The sequence below is a fragment of the Chenopodium album genome, chromosome 21, assembly GCF_948465745.1.
Source record: "Chenopodium album chromosome 21, dcCheAlbu1.1, whole genome shotgun sequence".
In the NCBI taxonomy this organism is placed as follows: domain Eukaryota; kingdom Viridiplantae; phylum Streptophyta; class Magnoliopsida; order Caryophyllales; family Amaranthaceae; genus Chenopodium; species Chenopodium album.
This window is the reverse complement of record NC_137854.1, coordinates 12,269,476-12,292,664: the sequence shown is the minus strand read 5'-3', so window position 1 is coordinate 12,292,664 and position 23,189 is coordinate 12,269,476. Positions and strand designations below refer to the sequence as shown.

The 23,189-nt window shown below is 34.8% G+C and overlaps 5 protein-coding genes across 7 annotated transcripts; all 5 read right to left on the bottom strand.

The window, feature by feature from the left end:
- Positions 1-4,305: 4,305 nt before the first annotated feature.
- On the bottom strand, positions 4,306-10,305 carry LOC145601995 (replication protein A 70 kDa DNA-binding subunit B-like). Its single transcript, XM_081658102.1, has 11 exons — positions 9,002-10,305; positions 8,835-8,895; positions 7,283-7,453; positions 6,228-6,501; positions 6,018-6,120; positions 5,795-5,922; positions 5,636-5,714; positions 5,439-5,550; positions 5,147-5,325; positions 4,939-5,059; positions 4,306-4,445 (listed from the first exon to the last, which is right to left on the bottom strand). Exons 2-11 carry the CDS (start codon positions 8,844-8,846, stop codon positions 4,416-4,418), a joined length of 1,209 nt encoding a protein of 402 aa, XP_081514228.1. The 5' UTR covers positions 8,847-8,895; positions 9,002-10,305; the 3' UTR covers positions 4,306-4,415.
- Positions 10,306-12,418: 2,113 nt separating this feature from the next.
- On the bottom strand, positions 12,419-14,056 carry LOC145602933 (uncharacterized). The gene is made up of 3 exons (XM_081659075.1): positions 13,779-14,056; positions 13,040-13,301; positions 12,419-12,825 (listed from the first exon to the last, which is right to left on the bottom strand). Exons 1-3 carry the CDS (start codon positions 13,961-13,963, stop codon positions 12,478-12,480), a joined length of 795 nt encoding a protein of 264 aa, XP_081515201.1. The 5' UTR covers positions 13,964-14,056; the 3' UTR covers positions 12,419-12,477.
- Positions 14,057-14,632: 576 nt separating this feature from the next.
- Positions 14,633-17,482, bottom strand: LOC145600417 (uncharacterized). The gene has a single exon (XM_081656316.1). It carries the CDS (start codon positions 17,480-17,482, stop codon positions 14,633-14,635), a length of 2,850 nt encoding a protein of 949 aa, XP_081512442.1.
- Positions 17,483-17,522: 40 nt separating this feature from the next.
- Positions 17,523-18,979, bottom strand: LOC145600416 (uncharacterized). Its single transcript, XM_081656314.1, has 3 exons — positions 18,974-18,979; positions 18,079-18,925; positions 17,523-17,980 (listed from the first exon to the last, which is right to left on the bottom strand). Exons 1-3 carry the CDS (start codon positions 18,977-18,979, stop codon positions 17,523-17,525), a joined length of 1,311 nt encoding a protein of 436 aa, XP_081512440.1.
- A 65-nt stretch (positions 18,980-19,044) lies between these two features.
- On the bottom strand, positions 19,045-23,159 carry LOC145601234 (uncharacterized). Of its 3 annotated transcripts, XR_014104366.1 has the most exons (6): positions 22,784-23,159; positions 21,505-21,579; positions 19,720-19,804; positions 19,529-19,619; positions 19,328-19,432; positions 19,045-19,107 (listed from the first exon to the last, which is right to left on the bottom strand). XR_014104366.1 is itself a non-coding variant. In XM_081657205.1 (3 exons), the coding sequence occupies exon 3, from the start codon at positions 21,137-21,139 to the stop codon at positions 20,150-20,152; it is 990 nt and encodes a 329-aa protein (XP_081513331.1). In that variant the 5' UTR covers positions 21,140-21,142; positions 21,505-21,579; positions 22,784-23,159; the 3' UTR covers positions 19,914-20,149. The 3 variants fall into 3 exon arrangements, 2 of the variants coding, with proteins under 2 accessions (XP_081513331.1, XP_081513332.1); XM_081657205.1 differs by lacking the exons at positions 19,045-19,107; positions 19,328-19,432; positions 19,529-19,619; positions 19,720-19,804 and adding an exon at positions 19,914-21,142; XM_081657206.1 differs by lacking the exons at positions 19,045-19,107; positions 19,328-19,432; positions 19,529-19,619; positions 19,720-19,804; positions 22,784-23,159 and adding exons at positions 19,914-21,142; positions 22,453-22,774.
- Between the last annotated feature and the right edge of the window lie 30 nt (positions 23,160-23,189).

The window sequence follows — 23,189 nt, the reverse complement described above, 5'->3', positions numbered from 1 at the left end:
TTAACAGCTTAATTGCCGACTAACCTTCATCAGGATTACGCTTAAATTAGCGTGTTGCAATCTTCTTCTCTAATTTCCTCAGCGAACAGTGCACATCTGATGATCCAATAAACAAAGAAAACTTGAAACCAAATGAAATTAAGCTTTAGTTAATAGATTTCTGGTAGAAAAAACAATGATATTAGCTGATTATATATGGAATATATATCATTCAACTTTTGCTTCTTCAGAGTAATTATCTAAGTTCTGTATTTGTATTTCTTAGGTAAGTTGCATTTATTTAGTAATTTCGCTCAGAAAGATGCATAACATGCATTACATATTTACATGCCTTTAATGGTTGACTCCAAGTCGCCTATTTTTTTCCGGAAAAAAAAGTCATCAACTTGGCTACTACTGTATTTTTTTTTTTTTTTTAATGCTTGGATTGGAGGTAATACATTAAGATTGTAATAAAAGTCAAATTAAGCAAAGTGAATGTGAAAATAGGGAAGAAGGAGATAGTGATGGTGTGATTGTAAGAAGATTATGTAGTGATGGTATGGTGTGAGGTGAAGAAAGAGGAATTACTACCCTCACTTTGGGGGTAATAGTTACACTAGGGGGAGGGTGGGTAATTATTACCCTCATTATGAGAGTAATAATTCCTCCATCTCTCTCTTTTCCTCGTGATATAACTACCTTATTTCATTTGTAATCACATGTCTTCTACAACACTTGTAATTACTTTTGTTTTTTCAAGTTTGACTTTTATTACCCCCAATCCAAACAAATGCTACGTAATAAAACAAATCACAACCTTCTTGATTTTTGTTTTTTTTAACTTTATACTAAACTGCTAATTCAATTAGTGGTACATGATTTTGTCTCTTCATTTTTTTTTTTGGAGGAAGAGAATATGGTCTTTTTAAAGTGGGCATACGATAGATGGAAGTATAACATGCTAATTCAGGGTTCGTTTGGTATCACTATGGTTTTCTATTTTTTTATTTTTGTTTTGTAAAACCATATAACATACGAAATATGTCATATAATGAATCAAAAATTTGTCAAACTTATTAAAATCATAATAATTTTGAAAATTGACAATATTATAATGGAAACACCTTTTTCTTGTTGTTTTTGTCTTTTTGTTTTCAAAAAGATAAAAAACTAAAAACAAAAAATGATGCTAAACAAGCCCTCAAATAGCGGTTTCGTATTCTTTAGTTAAAAAACAAATAGGCTGTATATTTAAGTAACGTGGACGATATGTAGGAAATTTTGATAAAATGTAGCGAAGTTATGAAATTTTAGTTTCTTTTAACAATTTTTATGAAAATCGCTCAGTTAAAGATATCCATCAAAACCTCTCATAAATCAACATGGAGTGGAATAGGGGGCATTGATTTTTGGACATGGAGAGAGGAAAGGCCGTAAGATAACCCCCATGTTTTGTTCACCTTATTTTTTAACAAATCAAAATTGATAAGTTTGGATCAAATCAGCCCAGAGAACTAATTGCAGATGACCAGATTAAATTAGATCAGAAAAATATATAAGTTCTCGGGTATTATAGGTGACTACTTAATTAGCTCCCGAGTAGTTTATCCCAATATTTGAACGTTAACGTAATCATCTTTTGCTCTAATCCAATTTATGTGTATATTTGAAGTCTTTCATACAGTTAGCTTCCATTGATGTTGAACGTTTGACCAACCCCTCTTCTCTCCTTTCTTCTACGATTTTATTAATTTTTGGTCATTTTGATCGAATTTATTCAGAAATTAGACTATTTCTTCTGACCTTTTCTCTAGTTTTTCTATAGCTTTGCATTTTAGATTTCAATAAATCTATACAAGTAGTGTAGATGTCCGCCCGTCTAAACTGTTGACTCGAATGAACAATAATACATGAAAGGGTGAATTGTATTGTAGAGGAATTAGGGTAATTTTTGCGGAATTAGGCCCTGTTTGATTCACCTTAATTTTGCTAAACTGAAATTATTTTTACTGAACTGAACTTATTTTTACTGAACTGAACTTAATTTTATTGAACTGAAATTATTTTTACTGAAATTAAATTAATTTTACTGAACTAAAATTATTTTTACTGATTTTCTATTATAATTCTTCTTTAAAAAAACTGAATTTTACTGAACTGAACTTATTGTTACTGAACTGAAATTATTTTTACTGAACTGAAATTCATTTTACTGAATTGAACTTATTTTTACTGAACTGAAATTATTTTTACTTAATATTATTTTTTTAAGCCATGTTCTTTTCATCTTAAAAAAATAATATTAAGTAAAAATATTTTCAGTTCAGTAAAAATAAGTTCAGTTCAGTAAAATTAATTCAGTTCAGTAAAAATAATTTCAGTTCAGTAAAAATAAGTTCAGTTTAGTAAAATTCAGTTTTCTTAAAGAAGAATTATAATAGAAAATCAGTAAAAATAATTTCAGTTCAGTAAAAATAATTTAATTTCAGTAAAAATAATTTCAATTCAGTAAAATTAAGTTCAGTTCAGTAAAAATAAGTTTAGTTCAGTAAAAATAATTTCAGTTCAGCAAAATTAAGGTGAATCAAACAAGGCCTAACTCATTTATTTTGAAACACTAGTCGTTGGAGCACGCGCGATGCGCGTGCTCCCTCGACGGCAAGATAAGTATGCCGCGTGAAATGGTTCTTTTTTTGTGATATTCGTGATTTTGTTTAGGTGGCGTTGGTATAGAGGGAATGTAATAACATATATGTTGTTGTTGTTTATAATTAAAATGCCAGAAGCAAGATGTTTAAAAGAGAAAAAATAGTGATTATATAATCATGTGCTTTGTATTTTAGTTTCCAAAGACTGCTAATTGACTTGGCAAATGTCTATTAGATAAAACATTGATTGTCAAGTACATATGTGGCCTAATTACAAACAGAGTTACATCTTTGTAATAAATTTTAAATCTACCAACCTTCACTCTTTATTGTAGTTGGTGGAATTAGATTAATTTAAGTAGCTTGCTTTTGGATGATTCATTGGAATGATTCTGTTGACATATTGGTGGAATTAGATTAATTTAAGAATCTGAACCCTGTTATTTGGATCAAGGCTTCTATGTTGCGTGTATTTGAACTTTTTGTGTTTGATGTGATGACATATTGGCCTTCATGTTAAATAAATGAAATTTTTTTTTGGTGATGCGTAATAAAGTCTATTCCATAAGCTTACTTTCATTAAACTGTACATTGGTATGATTTCTGTTCTAGGCTGTGAGAGCTTACATGCTTGTAAATCTCAGATCAGCTATAATAGGAAAGGAATAAGCAATGCGTTTAAGTAATGAATTTATAGCCTAAGTTATAACCTGTAATGTTAGAAAGGTGTGTGTTAATAACAGTAAAGAAAAACTTGACAGCAAGAAATCATAACTACTTAGTTTATATTATAAATAGGTATCCTGATTTAAGGATACAAGCAAGTACAATATAGGTACCTTACAATGTTCTTAGCTTTTAACTGCCACCATTACTTTGTACACGTCAAAAGATTCAAGGTTTACTAAGATAGGGTGTCTAAGACACTATTGCTACTTCATATCAGTCTTATTACATAGGGCCAGCACTATATACATATCTGATGTTTATAGGGAACATAAGATGCCCAAAATGTTCCTTCTAAACATCCAAAAGCTTCTTCATAGATTGATTAGCACTAATATTCTTAAAGCAAAATATGGTTAATACTTATATATTTAAAGCTATTTTCATTCATGAGTTGTTGAAGATGCTTCCAAATTACTCTTTGTCCTCAGAACTTTCCTTCTCAGCAGGTTCTTTAAACAGTGTTGTTCGCAACTTCTTTCTAGGAACAGGGTCTTCATCTTCTGAATCTTCCGTCTCATCAACAGCCATTGGTTCCTTGTTCTTGACATTGCTTCTTGTGCGAGCAAGTTTGTTCCATGTAGGAAGTTCGGTGACTGAAGCTAGTGGCTCTGAAATTGTAATTCCCTTATTTGATTGCTGAATTGGAATATCAAAGCAATCTGTGTCAAACGCTCGAAAAGCTAGCTGAAATTCATGAAGCTGGGCTATTTCAGCAAGAGCCTCATCACTTGTTTCTGTATTGTCTTGACTGTAATCAGCATTGAGTTGGTGAGATGTTGTGCCATGAGCCTTAGTTGTGCTTGGTGAGATGTTGAAGTCTTTCCTGGCATAAGCTGTAGCCTCACTCATGAATGCTTGTTCTGCTATGTGTCCTTTGTCAGCTGCATAGGTACTCTGGTCCTTGTTAAGATTAGCAGATGATGAACCTAGGACTTGACCCTCAGGTTGTGCATCTTCTACTTCTATGGCTTTCAAAGTCCATAACAGGACACTATTCCTGGCTAATTCTAGGGTCGGAGTTACTTGGATGAAGAAAGGTTTCGTCGATAGCATTTCTTATACAGCCTTGAATGCTTCCAAATTTCCCTATGGTTTTGAAAATGTCTCAAAAAAAGTAAGTGCAAGATAATGAATATGTATACTGCACAAATAGATTGTATAAAAGAAAAGGGTAAGTTGGTAAGTGGTTTTCATTTTGATTTAATTCCAAAGCAGTGGGCTAAACCATATATTCTATACATGATCTTAGTTTTAGTAGATACTAAGGACTAAGTGGTGACACCAAGATTATCCAATATCTGTTTAAGACTGCAGTATTATTCAAATGTGGACAGATATATGATGAATGCCTGTTTAAACTTGGCTGAATATTTCTTGACAAAAGCCACAGCTAATGCATAAGAGTAAGCTAAAACTAAAGTGACTTCACTTTTATTAGTAAAGGCTTATTATTACAGCAATTACGGTGTTTGGCAAACTATTTATACTCAATTTCAGTATAGCAATTCAAATAAGAATAGACAGAGTTCAAATAGACTTGCAAAGAATGAAATAGCATGCCATTGATATGGATTCTTACAGAGGTTTTCATATTCCAGATTTCAGATGCTATCATTCGGAAAAGTTTTTCTGTATCATCGTTAAAGGTTGTGAATGACATAGCTCCGCTATGATCAGCAGCTTCGAACTTGAAAGTAACTCTGCAAGCACATACACTAAAATGAAGTGGATTTCTAAAATACATTTACAATATCAAATATAACATTTGCATTGTTTTAGAATTATACTTGTGAGCAGCCATAGTATCTCCTTTTTTGCATGAAATGCAAGGGAAGTGAGTTCCCAAAGCAAGATGTGTTCGTTTCCCACAACCAAGGCAGCCTATGTATGCATTAACTCTTTGCAAATCAGCTTCTGGTATAGTCACCTTGATCCAAGCTGTTTCATCTGGAGTTGCATTAGCTGCCTGCATGAATATAAGTAATTGTATATAAGATGTCCTGTGACTGTTATATCTTTTGAAACTTTTTTTAGCATGCAGAATTTGTGCTGATTTAAAGTAGTGAGTAAAGGGAAAACCTTTTTGCTTCTCAGTTCACCAACTGTTACGATTTTTTTTTCAGTCCCTGGGTATCTAACATTCAAAATCCTTTCTTGTCTATCTAGCAAGACATGCTGGTACAGCTTAACCCTGAAACAGAAAGTAAGCGTTAATAAGTTTCTTATTCTTACAAACTTTGATTGTATATTCATAGTAAATGTAGTGGACCGATTACCATTCCCGAAGCATATCTGCTCTCTGTCCTTTAGGATTCATAATGATCCTAGTAGACATAGTAGTATTCAGAGTAAATCCTATAAGCAAACAGTAGATAGGTTAGATATTTGGTAGTCGATGGTAATTAGAATATGTAAACCAAAAGTATTAACTTGACCTCTTGTATGCCGGGTTTTAAGTGCAGTGAATCCAATGACATTGAATTTTTCAGCCCAGTTACTTAAAGCATTGCAAGGTTTTCCAGTAAGATCGTTCCAAGTTGAGATTGTCATAGCATGGTCTTGGCTGATTAATCATACATCATATATTGTAAGTTATGTAAGGCATTTTGTTGAGTAAAAGATGTAATATCAAGCTGACACTTGAAAGTATTTTGTTACCTTGTGTCAGTAACATATATCTCTCGGACTGGACTATCACGACCACGAATGTTAGGTATCATCCTTGGTGCTTCTTCAACAAACAGGACCACACCAACAATATCTGGTTCATTTTAAAAGTCGAGTTTAGATAACATGGAAAATAGCAAAAGCCTTGTAGGTAGTATAAATACTTTAGAGTTTACTTAAAAGATGTATAATAATCATTACCAAATCTGCCATTTGGATCAGGTGATCTCAGAATAGTTGACAAAGGCTGATATTTAGGCTCGATGGGACCACTTTCCGGATTCAGGCGCTGGATAATGGTTTGCTGTCCAACGGTCATTTGGTAAGGAAGCTCTTCCAAGTTGAAGTTGGATTTGTACTGGTCATCCACAGCAGTTATAGGAGCTTTGGATATTTCATACTGACCAGACGGCTTAAGAACATCTTCGTATGCTTCAATCTGGTCTCCAAAGAGAGCACAACGCATCTTGTTTTTCTGGTCATAGATTAAGGATACTAATTAGTGACAGGATAAAAGTGTACAAAGTATAATCATGCATCTTTGTACATGTTTAGCATATTAATTAATGACAAGTTTATGACATAGAAATCCATAGCTTTATAGAATTATCAAATAACCTGCTTATTTATAAGAATGTGAAATCAATTTTATGTGACAAGCTTAATGGTGGCCAATAAGATGAGTTTTTTTTATATCAGCAGTAGGCAATACTGCACCATTGCCTCTAATTAGACTATTATTATCCTAAGGTTTATTCTTAATGCTCATCAAAAAAAAAAAACATTGTCATTCATCCATTTGACAGCAAGATTAATTACTTTCTTTTTGTTGTGTTATAATACCAAATTCAATACTTTTTTTTTGAATGGAAGAGGAGAGAAAAAGTCTAATTCAGTTTATATTAGTGACTTGATAAAAATATGATACACATATTTTTTTTCAACAACAGATTTTCTGTATTCTTGAATATTTATATTGCTAAACTAACAACAAGAAAGTATAGCTATAATAAGATGCTAATCTAACAGTAGAACTAACTGACTACATTTTAATAGCATGATGATAATTTGTCTTACCAATTTTATGTGTTTTAATACAGGTTATCTATATTCGTGAATACTGCCATTGCTTCCTTAGCAACAAAAAAGATTATAGCAATAACAGGATGTCTATCTAACAATAGAGCTAGATCTCTACAATGTAATAGCATATTTTATATATTTTCTGTTGACAAGTTCTAAAGAAGCATAATTACCTTCTCATCCTCCAAGATAATTGTCTGAAATATCACACCAGGTTTTTTTGGTGAAGGTTGAGCCCTCCCTTTTTCAGTCACAGTAACTTTCACCTTGTAATCCTTACTCTGCGTAGTAAGCTCATCCAAGTAAACAGGCTCAAGCTTCATTTTGGGAGGTGTATTCATGGTCTGTGTACATATCAAGCAAAATAGTAAACAAATGTATATAAGCAAGAAATAGAATATAGTATAGGTGTAGATCCAGCACTTAGATTTATGTTTAAGCTGAAGAAGCTACTATCAAATTGAATGTAAAAGCTTGTAATAATTAAGTGCAGCACAAAACTTTATCTTGTCTTTATTACTAATTATAAGCATGAAGAATATATAATAAAGCAATAAAAGCAGTAAAATAAATAAAATAGGATGAGAAAATCCACAAATACAGTGTGAGAATGTAAGGTTAAAAGTGTAAGTTAAACCCTTAAATATTAGTTAGAGCAAAGACTACGTTACTATACATGCAAATTTGAAGTATATCATAATAATGAAACAAGAATTTTAGAGACTATTTTATCATGCAAAGTCTTGATGCAAAGCTAAGAAAAAGAATTTTAGAAAATTGAATCATATCCATTATTCAGAGGAAATTAGGAAAGAATTGTAGTGATATTAACAACTCTTGATGCAAAGCTAAGAAAAGAATTTTCAGAAAGGAAGAAGAATATACCATACTAAGGAATGAAAGCACAGAAAACTATTTGATGCTTCAAAAAGCAGAAGCTAAGTTGGTATATATAGGCAGCGTTGGTGAGCAAGTTAACCTAGGTCTTTTTACATATTCACTGTTCTAAATAGTGATTTTTTGTTTTTATTTTTAATTTGTGTACAGCTAGCAAGCATTCAGTTGTCACTAAGCAACTCTTTCCTTAGATAATAAGTAAAAAGTAACTAAGATTTTATGGCTAAGATAAAATGCAATTATTGGTTAATGCATAATAACAGTTTTTTTTTGTGGCTTAAAAAGAAGCAAAGTACAACTGATATATTTAATTAATTAGTTTACCATGAATAGTAGCATTGACTTGTACTATCTATCTTTTTTCTATGAAGTGAGCTGTCCTCCTATTGCAAACTTACTGATTGTATATTTTCGTTCAACTATTTTAGCATTGTTGATGTTAGTTTGGGCTGGGCCCAATAAAGCCTTTCCTATTTTATTTATATACCTAACACAGCCCAACTTTTAAATCAAGAGAAGAATCAAGAACACAATTGGTATTGTTAGGTAGTAGATGTTATTAGAATATCTGCTATATATTATTTCAAATTGTACATGCTACGTGTTAGGCAGGGGAAAATAAGCATCACACGTACAACTAACATGTAATGAACGTAGCAGTATAATTTCACACTTAATAATATTAGATCGACTAAAATTTTAATTTACACGTGGTAAATCTAGAAAAGTGATCATATCCTATTCCGGTGCATTTTTGTCACGCATCAAAGTACTGAATTTGTATAGCAATATAGCATACATGAGTAAGGAAGACTGAAAGTGGCTTACTGTACAGGACATGGTACAACTGAAACCTTTGCAACCCGTGTGAAACAAGCCGGGACTGTTACTAAAGCAATAAACAAGAGAAGAAGATTAGTACTGGTGTGCAGCATATGATAGATATCACAAATATAGCAAAAGAAAACAGAATAGAAGGTTTGCTGAATAAACACATTTTGGTGTACTTATAATTATTGCAGGGGGAAGGCACACAAAAGGAGCAATTATGGAAATGTAGGCATAGAGATTAGTACTGTCCATGTTGGTCTGAAAAAGGAAAGAAAAATTGTTAGGAAGTGAAAGCCAAATACATTAATTTGTTAGAAAGTGTAAGCCAAATGCAGATACAAAGAAGTTGCAGTAGACGTATAACCCTGGCCTTCATTGAGTAGATACTCCTGTAGGTGAAGGACATATTTAAAATCATAGTGCTGATGAAGTCAAGCCAGTTGAATGATAACTCAGTCAAGGAAGCCATGGAAACACCTGCACTCAGCAAGTTACCATTTGATATTCGTAATAGTTTGTATACAAGAATCCGCTGGATAAAGACGTAAGGCGAGGGTTCTTGACTGCTTTGCTTGTCAGAGCAAATTATTTAGCAACCTTCACTAAGAAAATAATCACTCAGACATTTAACTATCTTAATCAAAAAAATAAATAAGGTCCTAGCTTTAGAATATTGAGAAAGCGAATCTCTATTTTGTACACTTACATTAATCCTCATCGCTTTGGCAAATTACCAAGTAGTCACTATCCACATAATCATTAATCAAAAGCGGCCACATTTTAACTTTATAAATAATGTGTAGATAAATGGACAGGAAGACAAAATAAATAGGAGTTAGCACCCCAACCAACTCAACACAACAACACAGGCCACTGCAATAGAACCAAAGCAGCAGACCACAGTAAATTCCAGAAGGCATAACTCCTACCACACAACTCCAAATCAAGAAATTCTTGAGCCTAGACCGAATAACTTTTTGAGATCTAAAACATTGATGAAGGGACTATGAGCCAAAAACAACTTCAGGTAGACTTTTTTGAACGAATAGAACAGCGGTAACATGCAGCACCAAAATGACAGCAGCAACAGCACGAAACAACAATTACCCTCTAGTCACTCATAATAGCAATATCTAACTTCACAACATAAAGTTCAACAGCAAACATCATATGCATATAAGTAAATTTTAAAGATAAAATATTGGGACAAAATGCAAAGTTAGGGGAAAAATAACAAGTAAGCTATTCATATTAAAAATTAGATGAAATTTGATCCAATTAGAACAAGAAAGAGAAAGGGGAGATAAAACTATAGAAGTGCACTTGTAAACCTGTAAATCAGACAATAATGCTACTAATAAAATAAAATGTCAACCCAAAAAACACGATAAATTACTCAAATTCAACTTTTTCTGTATCAGAACAAGCATAAATTACCTACTTTGCACAGAACAAGCATGAATTGAATAGCAGCACCATTGAAAAAGGGCTCCAGGGCTGCATGATAGGAAAGAGAAACACATATTAAGAATTAGAGACAATCAATACAAATATAGTTATATTTTACGCATTCAGTGTCTATTCTAAAGACCAGCTTATCACAATAGATAATATAGACGCAAACTGGTAGTTCAGAAGTTTATAAGACAATACACGGAAGGATTGTAGCGTACTGTCTGCCCAAGAGAAATCAGAGTTAAAGTGTCACTTTTAATAGTGTAGGCAACAACAGAAAAAGAGATATTGCTGGTAACACGGCCTAGCGTATGACATATAACAACTGAAATGAGCAGCTTCAGAAGGTCTGAGTCGATAGGTTACAAACATATCCAGAAATTCTCTTTCTAGAATGGTGGATATCTTTCAGAAAAATTTATGGTCAATATTAAGCAGATATTCACATGATTACTATATGCAGCTTATAATAATCTAATTCCTATTCAAAACAATTCATTTGCTAACAATATTAAAACAATTAATCATAAATACTACGAATTATAGCCTTTACTGAAGAAGACATCAGATTTGAAGAAAGGATGATCAGAAAGGTCAACTCTGCATATTTCAAGCTATAAAAAAGATTGACCTGATACCAACAATATCCTGAAAGTCTTCATCCATACTGCTGATCATCTAATTGGAAAAATCGCAGGACAATGAAAGGTGATGAGTCTGCTGTGAAGATAATTTAGTGTCAGTAATGGATAATGTCCGACAAATTAATAAAAGATTGAGGATAATGTCTCTTGGAACAATTGGAGAACTTACAGTAAGAAACTGAAATCGCAGAGCAATATTATCAGACTTGCTAAATGAACTCCAAAATTGGCAGTTGAAACAAAGCTACACACTAAGATAGTTCTACTTATTTGTAGCTATAAAATGACTGCATAACAGGTGTTCAGAATTGCCAACCATGTACCACACAGTTTTAAACAATGTTCCTGCTTTACTTTCCTAGTAGTTAGCATGTATGTCAAGCAAATTATATCAGAGGAAAAGAAAAATAGTACGCATGAAAGGCCAATTAAATGAAAAATAGTTGCAGAATTCTTCTTACAAGCCAAATGAAAACTTTGTGTTGGCTCCATGGATGATATGCATGGGCGACAACAAAGGAACACAAACGCTTTAGCTATGTATCATGTAGTTTAAAAAGTTCGATCAAACCCAAGTTATAAAATTGTTCTAAGAACAATCTAGATACATAATCAAATGACAGCATGTAAGTTTCAAGGGAAAAAAGGAAGAGATCTGGAAAAGAAATGAAGCTGTAATCAAGCATCTGAGAGAGACGATAAGCAAAATAGTGCACTACTACATATGCTTTATTGGATGGTCTTCCAAGACTTATAGACCCTACTGTTTTTGTTAGGCTGCACCCTCAACAAGAATCTGTAGTTCACAAGCTGAATAAAAAAGGAAAAACAAAATCCAAGAAACCTCACTGGGCTATGCAGCGGACACTCACCCAAAGCTTGCGATTATTTGAGGCAATAGTCCTAGTTCTGCAAAACAAACACTGCAATATGATGCAAAGATTGGTGATCTCATTGAAAAAAAAGACAGTGGAAAAAGAGTCAAGGTATGCATTTATCAATTGAGGTATAAAAGCTTCACTTTAGTGTACCTTTAAAGCTTTACTAAGAGCAGCGTGTATCTATACGCCTTCTGCCTTTAGCAAAGCAACATATGAGTGCTTTGAATTATGCCTATTTAACGTAAAAGCACATAAGGCACTAATAGCGTTAAGTATATGAGCAGCAGAATGCAAAGTTAGAAAGATAATGCAAATAAGTATAGAGCCTAATCAACAAAAATCTGTGCATGAAATTTTTTCCCTAGGTCGCAAGCTCGTGTCTTTTTTGGTCAGGGTTAATAAATTAGCTATTCAGTACATTCTTACGAAATTAATCTACAATGTGCTTAGTGTGCTGCAGCAAGATGAACAGTTTACAAGTGACTACATATTCAATTCACAAATCACTTTCTAAGGTGTATTAGATAGTATTATGGTTGAACACAATATAGTAAGCTGAAGCATAAATCATGAACTTTTTTCTTCACAAATCATCACCAATTCAAGTATTGAGAATAGGTGCAAGTGTGCAACTGATAAAAAATGTAAAAAATTAAAAAATTATGATGCTGTTATCAGCTTTGGAGTACCAGGTAACGGTATATATTTTGCAGGTTCTTCGTTGAGCAAGAGTGCCCTTACGATGGATTCACATACTTCAGTGTCATATACAATCAAATGGCCGCCATGAGGAATTTCATGGTACTTGATCCAAGGTAATTCTTCCATCACATGTCTTTGAAGTTCAACTGGAACAACCTTATCTTCATAGCCTACCCATAGATGAACTGATCCCTCGTCTTTGGGAAATGGATTTCTCAGTTTAAATGGATCGAACTCCCATTTACTAAGTCCCACCAATACGTCACCTCGAAGATTATCAAATATACTTCTCTGCTCTATTTTGTTCTGCTGGGGGGAAAGCAGAGAGACAAAAGCACCATAGTCACCATTAGAACACTCTCAGACTTGTGTGCATCATTGAGACATGGGTGTTAGACTTATTTCTTATTTTAAGAAAAGAATCATGTTTTTTGGTCGATTACTTGAGGTAAAATGAAAAGTCCAAAAAATATGGGTCATGATTAGTATATGAAATATTAACTTCTGAATTAGTATGTACCTCACTGAGCAGCTCAAATCCTGGAGTTCTTTTCAGAACTTCCTGATCTCTTTCGCTGAAAAACACAGGATTCTTCTCCATTACATTTGCCGTAGGGAGACACTTCTGGTTCATCCACCAATATAGTAAACTTGGCATATGTTTCAAAACAAAAAGAGTTAATTTAACAAGATTTCTTCTGAAGTTGTCTTTGATTAGGCTTTTAGGGAGAGAGGGCCAGGAATAAGTGACAACTGCAGCCACCAAAGCTACACCTTGCAGCCTGCACAAATATCATTTCACAAATTTAAAGTGAGATAAGGTTTTGGTACAGCCAATACAGGAAACAATGCTCAAGAAAAAGAAAGAGATAAACATCGATAATTTCTCAGCAAGCTTTGACAGACGTATAAGAATAAGAAGTTACTGCGCCATACAGGTTGGTTATTAATCAAATTTTAAGCCAGTTATATCAGTTCCAATAAGGGCAGAGTGGCAGACAACCTGATTGTCAAGACTTATGAAAGGGCAAAAAATGAAACGAGCAAGATTCCATTTTCAACTAGTTTTAGACTAATGCTTTGTTTATTTCACTTTTCCATGAACACTATGATCACATATAGGCTATTGTATATCAATTGAAAGCTACTAAAATTTACTGTCTTCTAGGAAAACAATTCAGGGATAACTATTCAGGGATCAGAATTGAAATATGGTTTCCTAACATAGAATGCAACTCTTAACAAAGCGTAGTACTTGCCTGTGTGGTATATACTTGAGGCAACTCCAAATAGGATATGATCCCATTGACACCCCAATCACATAGAACTTGGGTCCTAACTCTAACTGATCCGCGAGTTGCTCGATATCTAATGCTTCACTCTTGAGTGACCTTTCAGGGTTTGGATCACTATCTGCATAGCCTGCTCTATCATATAGCAGCATATATATCTTCAATTCTTCGATTAGCCCCTGAAAACTAAATCATTGTAAATCAAGATAATCCTGCCACAAACAAACAATTGATTGTATCATACATTCAAGATTATTATAAGTTCTGCTTCATTTATGTGTGTGTGTGTGTGTGTGTTTTTCCTCTTGTTTTTCCTCTGGTGCATTAGAAAACTGAAACGTATATTCTGCCAAGTCAGGCCTTAGATCACCTAGATTTTCATATATTCTTATATTAAATCTGTCCTACTTATATAAAATTCAGGAAGCACCATGCTTTCCTTTACACAATAAAGCATGCTAACGAAAAAAAACAATCACCATGTACATATATTAAAATGAAATTCTGAGCGACGAATCCACCAACTATCTCTGACGATTTCAGGAAAAGGCATTTCTCATGGAAGCAAAGCCTACTTTGTACTTTTTGATACTATCAATTTCAGGCTCATGGTACTGCACACAGAACAAAAATCAGTTAGTCTTGGATTCACCATTCAATAATAGATCTAGTCCAAAGTGCTTAGAATGGTAACAGGCTTTTGATGTGACAATCTGGAAAACTAATTGGTTAACAGAATGTACTTAGTCCAAAGTGTACCTATAGAGATTTGCTAACACCAGCTTCGATCCAATTGCATATGCGTTGAGTAAGGCAAAAGATTAGCTACACTGGTCTGTATTATTTGCAATAATGCCTGCTAAACGTAAAAGCTCATAGGACACTACATTCTTAACAGCATTTGCAGAACACTGAATTCCAGCATTTTTTGTAAAAACGCAAACATCTTTTGCCTTCTTAGCTCGTGATAATGCAACATAAAGTTGGCCATGGGAAAAACATGGTCGTGGGAGATAAACAGATACTTGTTGTAGAGTTTGCCCTTGAGACTTGTTAATTGTCATAGCAAAGCTTAGCTTTATAGGGAACTGTTTCCTTTCAAACAAAAATGGATAGTTGACAGAGCTAGAAGGCCTTAAGTTGATTCTGTGTATGAACACCTCTTCCCCTTTGTAATGGCCAACGGCTATAATACACTGAATCACATTCGGGAAAAACTTCTTGCAAATTAGCCTGGTACCATTGCATAAGCCTGAAGATGGCAGCAAATTTCTTAACAGTATAACAGGGCAATTTTCCTTTAAAACAAGCTCATGCGGACTCATTCCACCAGGACATAGCTTGTTAATGAATTCTGTAGGATATATACTACATGTATCATTTAGAATTGCATCAAAGCTCTTGTATGTAACAACATGTCCAGAGAATTGCTCAATCATGAATGTGTTTATAGAATCCACATCGTCATTCATGGGTGTGAGAATAGCCTTTCGAGCAAAAACCGCACAATCAAATTGCCCATGAACAATCTCTGGAAATGTTGTTTCTGTAACGATACCCACTAATTCTGTGAAATTGTTGTTGCACTGCACAATCTGTTCTGGGAGCTCGATAAAGGCATTTTCCGATTGCTGTAGCTCACCATTACCTAAAGCAAGCAGAAAAGCAGAATAGAACGGATCTTCCCTTGCTCTAATGTTTTCTGTTAGACTAAATTTGATGAACTTGGGCCACAAATATGAAGTCACAATGCTTGCCTCTACTGCTTCCTTCATAGTTTTCCGAGGAACCACTGGCAAAACCTGTCTAAAATCCCCTCCAAAAACAACAACTTTTCCTCCAAACAACAACTTATTCCCACATATATCCTGTAATAAAAGGTCTAAAGACTCAAGATTTTGCTTTTTAGCCATTGAAGCCTCATCCCATATTATCAAGGTAGTTTCCTTTAACAATGCTGCTAAACTACCTTGTTTGGGAACATCGCACGCTAAAGAACCTTCATCATTAATTGGAATTTTGAATCTTGAGTGAGCAGTTCTGCCCGAAGGAATGTTTGCTGCGGCAATTCCTGATGTAGCTGTAGGTAAAACAATCTTGTTCAACTGTCGTATCTGTGCATATAAAGCATTGTACAGAAAAGTTTTCCATGTACCTCCAGGGCCATCAATAAAGAAAGCTCCACCTTTTTGCTGCATAACATGTTCCATTATACTCTCAAAAGCAGCATTCTGTGCAAGGTTTAGCTTTGAACGACAGCTTAAGCATTCTTCTGGTATCGGTGCATCAAGAGCATCTAAAATGTCTTTTGTACGTCTGAACTCATCACTGACCTGGGAATTCAGTTCCTCCAAACCAAAGAATGCAAGAGATTTTCCCATGGCCTCAAGGTGTTGCTCCACTGCTCTGACTGTAAGTTGTTGTATTTTCAACAATTGATTTGGAAACTTGTGAGAAAAGTCTTCAGCAAGGAAAGGATAATAGGTATTCCATAGAGCTGCAGGATCACTTGGCTGACAAAACATCAGCACTGTTGCAAATACCCGGCGTAAGGCAGTCGGCATATGAGTCTCACAAGCTTCAGCCAGTGTTGAATTGGCTGCATCATCATCTTCTACAAGGCCAAGCTTAAGAGCAGCTTCCTGAAAAGTCGGGTAAAGACAACCATTCACAGTACGCAAAGCTTCAAAGGACTTAGGGCTTTTCACATTTAACAAAAGCAATCTTAGAAAGAACCGTTCTCCTTCTGCAGGAAAGACGAATGCTAATCTTCCCACTGAAATTCTGTTCTGGACCCTTTGCTTCCATTTTTTATCACCTTGATGCCATGTGTAATGCTCACAGAATTCACCATACAAATATCCTAATCCATTTTTAGAAGCAGCATTCATTGCAAAAAATTCAGTTAACTGAGTTCTTGACCGTTTAGAGTCTGAAACAACAGAACGTAGTCTTTCATGAGGACGAATATGAACAGTTTGCATATCAGGTAGATGAACCTGCAAAGGTAAAACTGCAGGGTGCATCTCAAATAGATCAAAACTGAATATTCTCCATGCAGCTTCACAAGGAGATACCCATCTCCCTGATTGATATTGGTCAATTTCATCTACAGAATCACCGGTAGAAGGCACAACATTGTATGAAATTCTATCATGACCCTTATATATATACTTGTATAAATACTTAACTGCCTTGATTGTCGAGCATACTTCAACATTCAAATGACAATCAAATAGCAAGGAAAGATAGGGATTGTAAGGAATAACCCATTGGTTGTCTAGCTCTGCATTTCTTATGGTTACCTTTTCTCCAGTTTCTCTTCTGCGATAGATAGGATAACCATCTTTATTATTAGTTGTTTCACTGCAAAACTGTTTAGGGTACTTATTCTTACACCTTAGCTTTAGGCCATCCTTGCGCATACATGGACATTCTGGATTCAGTGCACCGCAAGGACCATGCACCATATGTGCCAGAACAATTCTTCTCAAGGTAAGATTAGTTGAAGTAGGTATTTCAGCACAAACAAACCGATCATAGTCATCTGGAGACTTCAACTTGTATTTAGGCTTGAGAATAATTAAGAAATGAGCGTGGGGCAAACCTCTCTTTTGAAACTCGATTACATATACCATTGCAGCAACTTCTCCAAATATTTTTTTCTCCATGATTTCTTTCTTTAGTGCAAGTACTTTTGCTCTGAAAATTCTAGCAACTAAATCTGGTCTGTCCTGTGTTGTCACCAGTAGCTAGTTCAGCTTTAATTTCAGGCCAATTAGCGTTATAGGTAATCGTAACAAAAAGATCTGGCTTACCAAATCTGTGCACTAATGCCATAGCATTTAGGTACCGTTTCTTCATATCCCGAGGGCCACCAATATAAGTCGGAGGTAAAATAACTCTACGACCAACATTATAACCAAGAGTTTCCCCAGAATCTAGCGAATCCAAAATACCCTTATACAGATCAGCCCTTATTGATTCCTGATTGTTACGAAAGTAATCAAGCCTTGTATTTTCAATCTTGACATACATATCAACTATATATTGTTGGAAGCATCGCCCTGCTCGCAAAAGCATGTTATTTGGCCTAATCTGCAACTTATACGCATAATATTCTCTGGGAGAAATAAACTTGTCTGCTCTAGTGTTCTGCCTCTTTGCACCTGTATAAAAAAGGCCATAAAATAAGTAATAAATGAAAGCAATATTCAAAGGCAAACTCTATAAGCGTAATCGGACATATAAAGTCAAAGCTAGTTACGTGTTTCTTCCTCGGTTATTAAATCTGCAGCAGTATGAACGGCACAAGACATTATAGGATATGGGATCGAGTCTGCCAATCTCCTGTTCGGATGAGAATTCTTTTTAAGACCTTGAGTCCAGCCACATTCTCCTCGAGGAAATAACAAAGGATACTGAAGAGGATCATAGCAACCATAATTATGGTAAATTCGATGAGACTCATCAGATTTTCCAGTTACTAATATATGAGGACCCAAGGTTTGGCTAGATGAAGCATTTTCTGGCCATATTACAGCAACATCATCAACAGAAGGAGCATTATAAACCCGTTGATCAAGTACCGGGTTTTTATTAAGAACAATTGTTGTATCCGCATGAATAACTCTGTCTCTTAAAGACCGAAAGAACATAGCGTAAGGATTTCGTTCGGATACTTGCATAAGGATACTAACCACATCCTCTCTTATTACAGGGAAACAACCCAACCTATTTTGTGCTTCATGCTGGCCATCATAGAAGTACAATTGTAGATATTTGGGATTGTTATCATTAGCCAATAAGTGCGACACAAAATGATACATTTGGCCATGCAATTTGAACACATAAATTCCTTTGTAAGTGCTTGCATAATAGTGACCCCCAAGAGAACTGTATGCGAACAAATTATTGTACAATCTAGCATATTTCCTAAAATGCACAGCAACTTCGTCCTTTGAAGTGAACAGGTAAACAAGCTCAGAAGGATACTTAGATGCAGCTATCTCTATGTCCCCATTTCCACAATTCAAACATAAACTTTTTTGCACCACATTTATCACAGTAAAAAGGCACAGAAAGCCTGAAAGGAGCTGCTGGTAATTGTCGGCCTATAGCAGCACCAAGAACATCTAAATCGAAAACAAATACAACCAAACAAACATATAAGCTAAGTTCTAACAATAACGATAGGAAAACATACAATATCTATTATTGTTATATCCTTTTACCTTCTGTAGGATAGTGTGTAGAAGTTTTTTTGGAAAAAGCAGTTGGTATCGCTTGCACTTCCCTGCACCAAACTTAGGATATATTATTTAACCATATATACAAATCCTGACAATCAATAATGCCAAACATTAAACTATTTGTAAGCATAAAGAAACTCTATGTGCAGCACAGCCTGGACACAAGGAATCACCAGTCTAAAAGCAAGCATGCGACTACCCAAAATAAACATGCATTATAGCAAAAGGAAATATAAATGCACCTAAGCAAGTAACACCGTATACCTAGTTGGCTGTGATGTGGGCAGTTCCTGTATACATTTCTGCCGCTTTGATGTTCGGCTTTGTCGAGACTGCGTAGCAGCGCACTAATTATCCGGTAAAGAAGGGCTGTATGTAAAGCTATAGTTATTTTGGTTTTTTTTCCCCCTAAACACAATGCTATTTATTTATCTTAAACAATGTAACTCTGACAAACATATATACCTAGCAAATGCTGATTGTGATACCCTCTGTGTGAGCTTATTTAATCTGCTACAACTCTTCCGAGATAGACGAGCTATGCCATATCGACAATCTATTATACAACAGGTAACAATCACCCTACATAGCAAAAGATGCAAGTACCAGCTGCATAGAACATATTTAAATATAAACAATTATAATTAGGACAATACCCATTCTCACACCCTCAGATCAATTTGTAAAAGCTGGACTGTAGTAAAATCTCCAAATAGCAACTTCAGGTGAAATCTGTCATAGCTGTGAAACCAGAAAACCCCAAAAAAAAAAAAATAAAGCAATAAACAAAGTATACTCTTTAATGGCAAAAAGGAAAACCAGAACATACAGAACGTATGCAACATTAAACAACAAACAATTAATAATTCCATTCATTTTAAAAAGCCATATTAGGCAATACATTCATAACAGCAGTTTCATTACAGCAAAAAGGACTCCATGTCCATGATACCTTAATAACTAATAGGCAAAAGCTGACTAATAGAGATGCTACACCATAAACACAACCATAGGAACTACATACATGGCCTTAAATACCTAAATCCAAAAGGCAGCTAGCGTCACAGTACATAGCTAATCAAACAACTAATCAAGCCTAGCGCATTTGTAAATGGTCTCTAAATCTGCCACATCAGTAACAAGGTGTTCAGAAGTCTGCACTTCCACACCAGTCTTAGATAGTTCATTCAAAGCAATCCTGCGCTTATTTGAAAGAGTCGGTGGAAGAGCTAGCACTGGAATCTGGTTTGCTTCAGCAGTTGGTGTAACACATTCATCGTTCACCAAACAATTAACAGGTTCAAGTTGGCTAGATTTCCTTTCCAAACAGTCAAGATGACCTTTCAAAAGTAAATACTTCTCCCTTATTAAGGAACACTCCTCACTGATCTTCACAGCTGCACCATAGTTAGCATCAACTATCTCTAGATTAAACACAGAAGCTATGAAGAAGCATGCTTTCTTTGCAACCCTTTGTTCAGCAATGTCTATTTCAGGACAAGGTTCACTAAAAATGCACTCCATGGCAATACTATTATGAGGGCAGGTAACCATTAGCCAAGACATATAGCCATGTCCTTCTAACTTAGTAGTTTCAATGGCAGTTATAGTGACACCGGTCTTTCTTACTAAAACCCCCAAAACCTGTGCAAAATCAACCGAAACATGAACATCATTAGATGTCACAGCCTCTCTTGTGCTGCACTCTGCACGAATGCGACTCAAGTCTTCTCTGTCCTGCACTAATTCCGTGCATCGATTCTTATATAACTTGACACATAAACGATACATCTTAATGCGCTCATATGTGAAATCAGACACCTGAACACTAAAGCGACAAATCAATCTCTTCACAGCCTTGTGAGCCGTTCTTTCACGAGACTCTTCAACTGAAATCGCATCTCCACCGTAGAAAATGAAACGTGCACGGGAGTTTGGCTTATTAACCCGTACAAAGACATTGTTCTTAGTGGTATCTATGAATCCATACGCCGGAGGTGGAAACTGCAGCCAAGCGACAACCTTTTCCAAAAGAGGCTGAAAAGGAACAAAGACTCTGTTCGAACGTCTAGCCATAACCTGTAATGGCAAAATCGTTGTTCAGGACAAAGTATTCACAACACAGGTTTTCACCTCCCAAGGAACACCACTAAAGCCTAGCTATACCACGTAACAAAATCTATAGGAAAAAAAGATGCAAAGAGAGCACCTAATCACAGCACGCGACTTAACAGCAGTGCATACAACACATGAAAAATAAATACATATAAATCGAATACCGAACCCATACACGCTACTACTAACAAGTGTAAATGCACATCAAAACAAGACACTTCCATATAACAAGGCATCATAAACTTTTAAAAGGATGGAATGAACACGTGAAAAGCATGATAATCACTACACAACACGTAGTACCTAAAAGGAATCATAGAAATTACCTTAACAAATTTTCTACGAACAGCACAACAGGAAAAACTCCAATAGCAACACCACAAACAATGCTACCAGCAAACCTGTAACCCCAAGAAGAAATAAGTTAAAAATATATAAATCCATCTATCTAGCTATTACATTCACCATTGTTAGAACAAAAATGAACATTATACACAGCCAATTCACCAAAGGAAATTATATGCAAAGGCAATTCACCAACTAACCAAATCAGATCAACAATAATATTCATTAATTCCATTATAATTATCACACAAAATGGATTCTAAGTAATAAAAATTGTAAAGCCTAATTCTAGAATAGCTGTCAGAGCTGTGTAGATAAAATTTACAATGTCATTGTATTAGAGCATGTACAAAGCAGATATAAAGTATCTGTCAAATGATAAACAGAATACAAGGAACAGGTAATGAATCATGCAAATAATTTAATCAGTTATATGAACTTAAATCATAATTGACTTCAATTCTAAATGATAAACAAAATATAAAGTATCTGTCAAATGATAAACAGAATACAAGGAACAGGTAATGAATCATGCAAATAATTTAATCAATTATATGAACTTAAATCATAATTGACTTCAATTCTAAATGATAAACAGAATATAAAGTATCTGTCAAATGATAAACAAAATACAACGAACAGGTAATGAATCATGCAAATAATTTAATCAATTATATGAACTTAAATCATAATTGACTTCAATTCTAAATGGAATCGCCATATATATGCTCACAAGAGCACAACTCATTCACCCAAAAAACACTCTTAAATTGACCCAATTTAATTATCTTGATTTAGTAGTTAGTTATGAATTTAGAGTTCAATTTGTCAGGGAATCTGAAATATGTAGTCCAAAATTACATCTGCAAGATTGTACAATAGGCAACCTAATGGTATTTAAAAGAAAGCACCAACTCTCAAACGAATACCTCTGCAGAGCAAACTCAAATCATTCACAACCAGAGAGAAAGTGACATTGAGGATGAACAGGCTGCTACATCCCAAAACGAACCCCCCTTACTCTATATATAGGCAGTCGTAAACCAGGGCACTCATTCATAACCCTAGAAATATGTGACAAACTAAGTACATCAAAGTCATCCCCAAGTCTTTTTAAAATTGCTGAAAAAGGACATTGAAGTAGCGCCCAAGTAAGCTACTCCAGTTCAAACACATCAAACACTAATCGCAATCCTAACCAAAGCTAACATGCAATGTAAAATAGGAAACCAGAAAAGCGAAAAGAGTAGAAAAATATACCAGCCATTCTCAAACAAACACCCAGACGAAGCCATCTTCCTTCCAGACCTCATCATCCCAGCCAGAGCCTCCGAAAACCAGAGCGACAGAAAGCCCAAACCAAACCAAATTCAATAAAACAAACCGAATCCCCAAAAGTCAGCACCATCTCTTGCAAGAACAATGCTACCCCAGCTATCACTACAACAAAAGGCATAAAGACCAGCTGTACTCCCCAATACACATGGCAAACAAAACGCAAATGCTTAAGCAAGGGCAAAGTAGGCAATTCATTAAAATTAAGGGCACCTATGTAATAGCACCAAAAAACACTATTCATAAGGAATAGTAGCAACTTTTGCATTTTTATTATATTATTATTATAGGCGAAAAAGGGTTTGTTTTCTAAAGGACATATTAAAAGGAA

Excerpts from the sequence above, each read along its gene's own strand:
- LOC145601234 (XM_081657205.1), bottom strand. The coding sequence starts at position 21,139 with ATGGCTAGACGTTCGAACAGAGTCTTTGTTCCTTTTCAGCCTCTTTTG.
- LOC145600416 (XM_081656314.1), bottom strand. Across the intron at positions 17,981-18,078 it reads AATAACCGAGGAAGAAACAC|GTGCAAAGAGGCAGAACACT; the intron begins GTAACTAGCTTT and ends TTTTTTATACAG.
- LOC145600417 (XM_081656316.1), bottom strand. The coding sequence starts at position 17,482 with ATGGAGAAAAAAATATTTGGAGAAGTTGCTGCAATGGTATATGTAATC.
- LOC145602933 (XM_081659075.1), bottom strand. The coding sequence starts at position 13,963 with ATGCTGCTATATGATAGAGCAGGCTATGCAGATAGTGATCCAAACCCT. Across the intron at positions 13,302-13,778 it reads CTCAAGTATATACCACACAG|GCTGCAAGGTGTAGCTTTGG; the intron begins GCAAGTACTACG and ends ATATTTGTGCAG. Across the intron at positions 12,826-13,039 it reads GATTTGAGCTGCTCAGTGAG|AACAAAATAGAGCAGAGAAG; the intron begins GTACATACTAAT and ends TCCCCCCAGCAG.
- LOC145601995 (XM_081658102.1), bottom strand. Across the intron at positions 5,551-5,635 it reads GCAGATATGCTTCGGGAATG|GGTTAAGCTGTACCAGCATG; the intron begins GTAATCGGTCCA and ends TTTCTGTTTCAG. Across the intron at positions 4,446-4,938 it reads TCTGGAATATGAAAACCTCT|GGAAATTTGGAAGCATTCAA; the intron begins GTAAGAATCCAT and ends TCAAAACCATAG.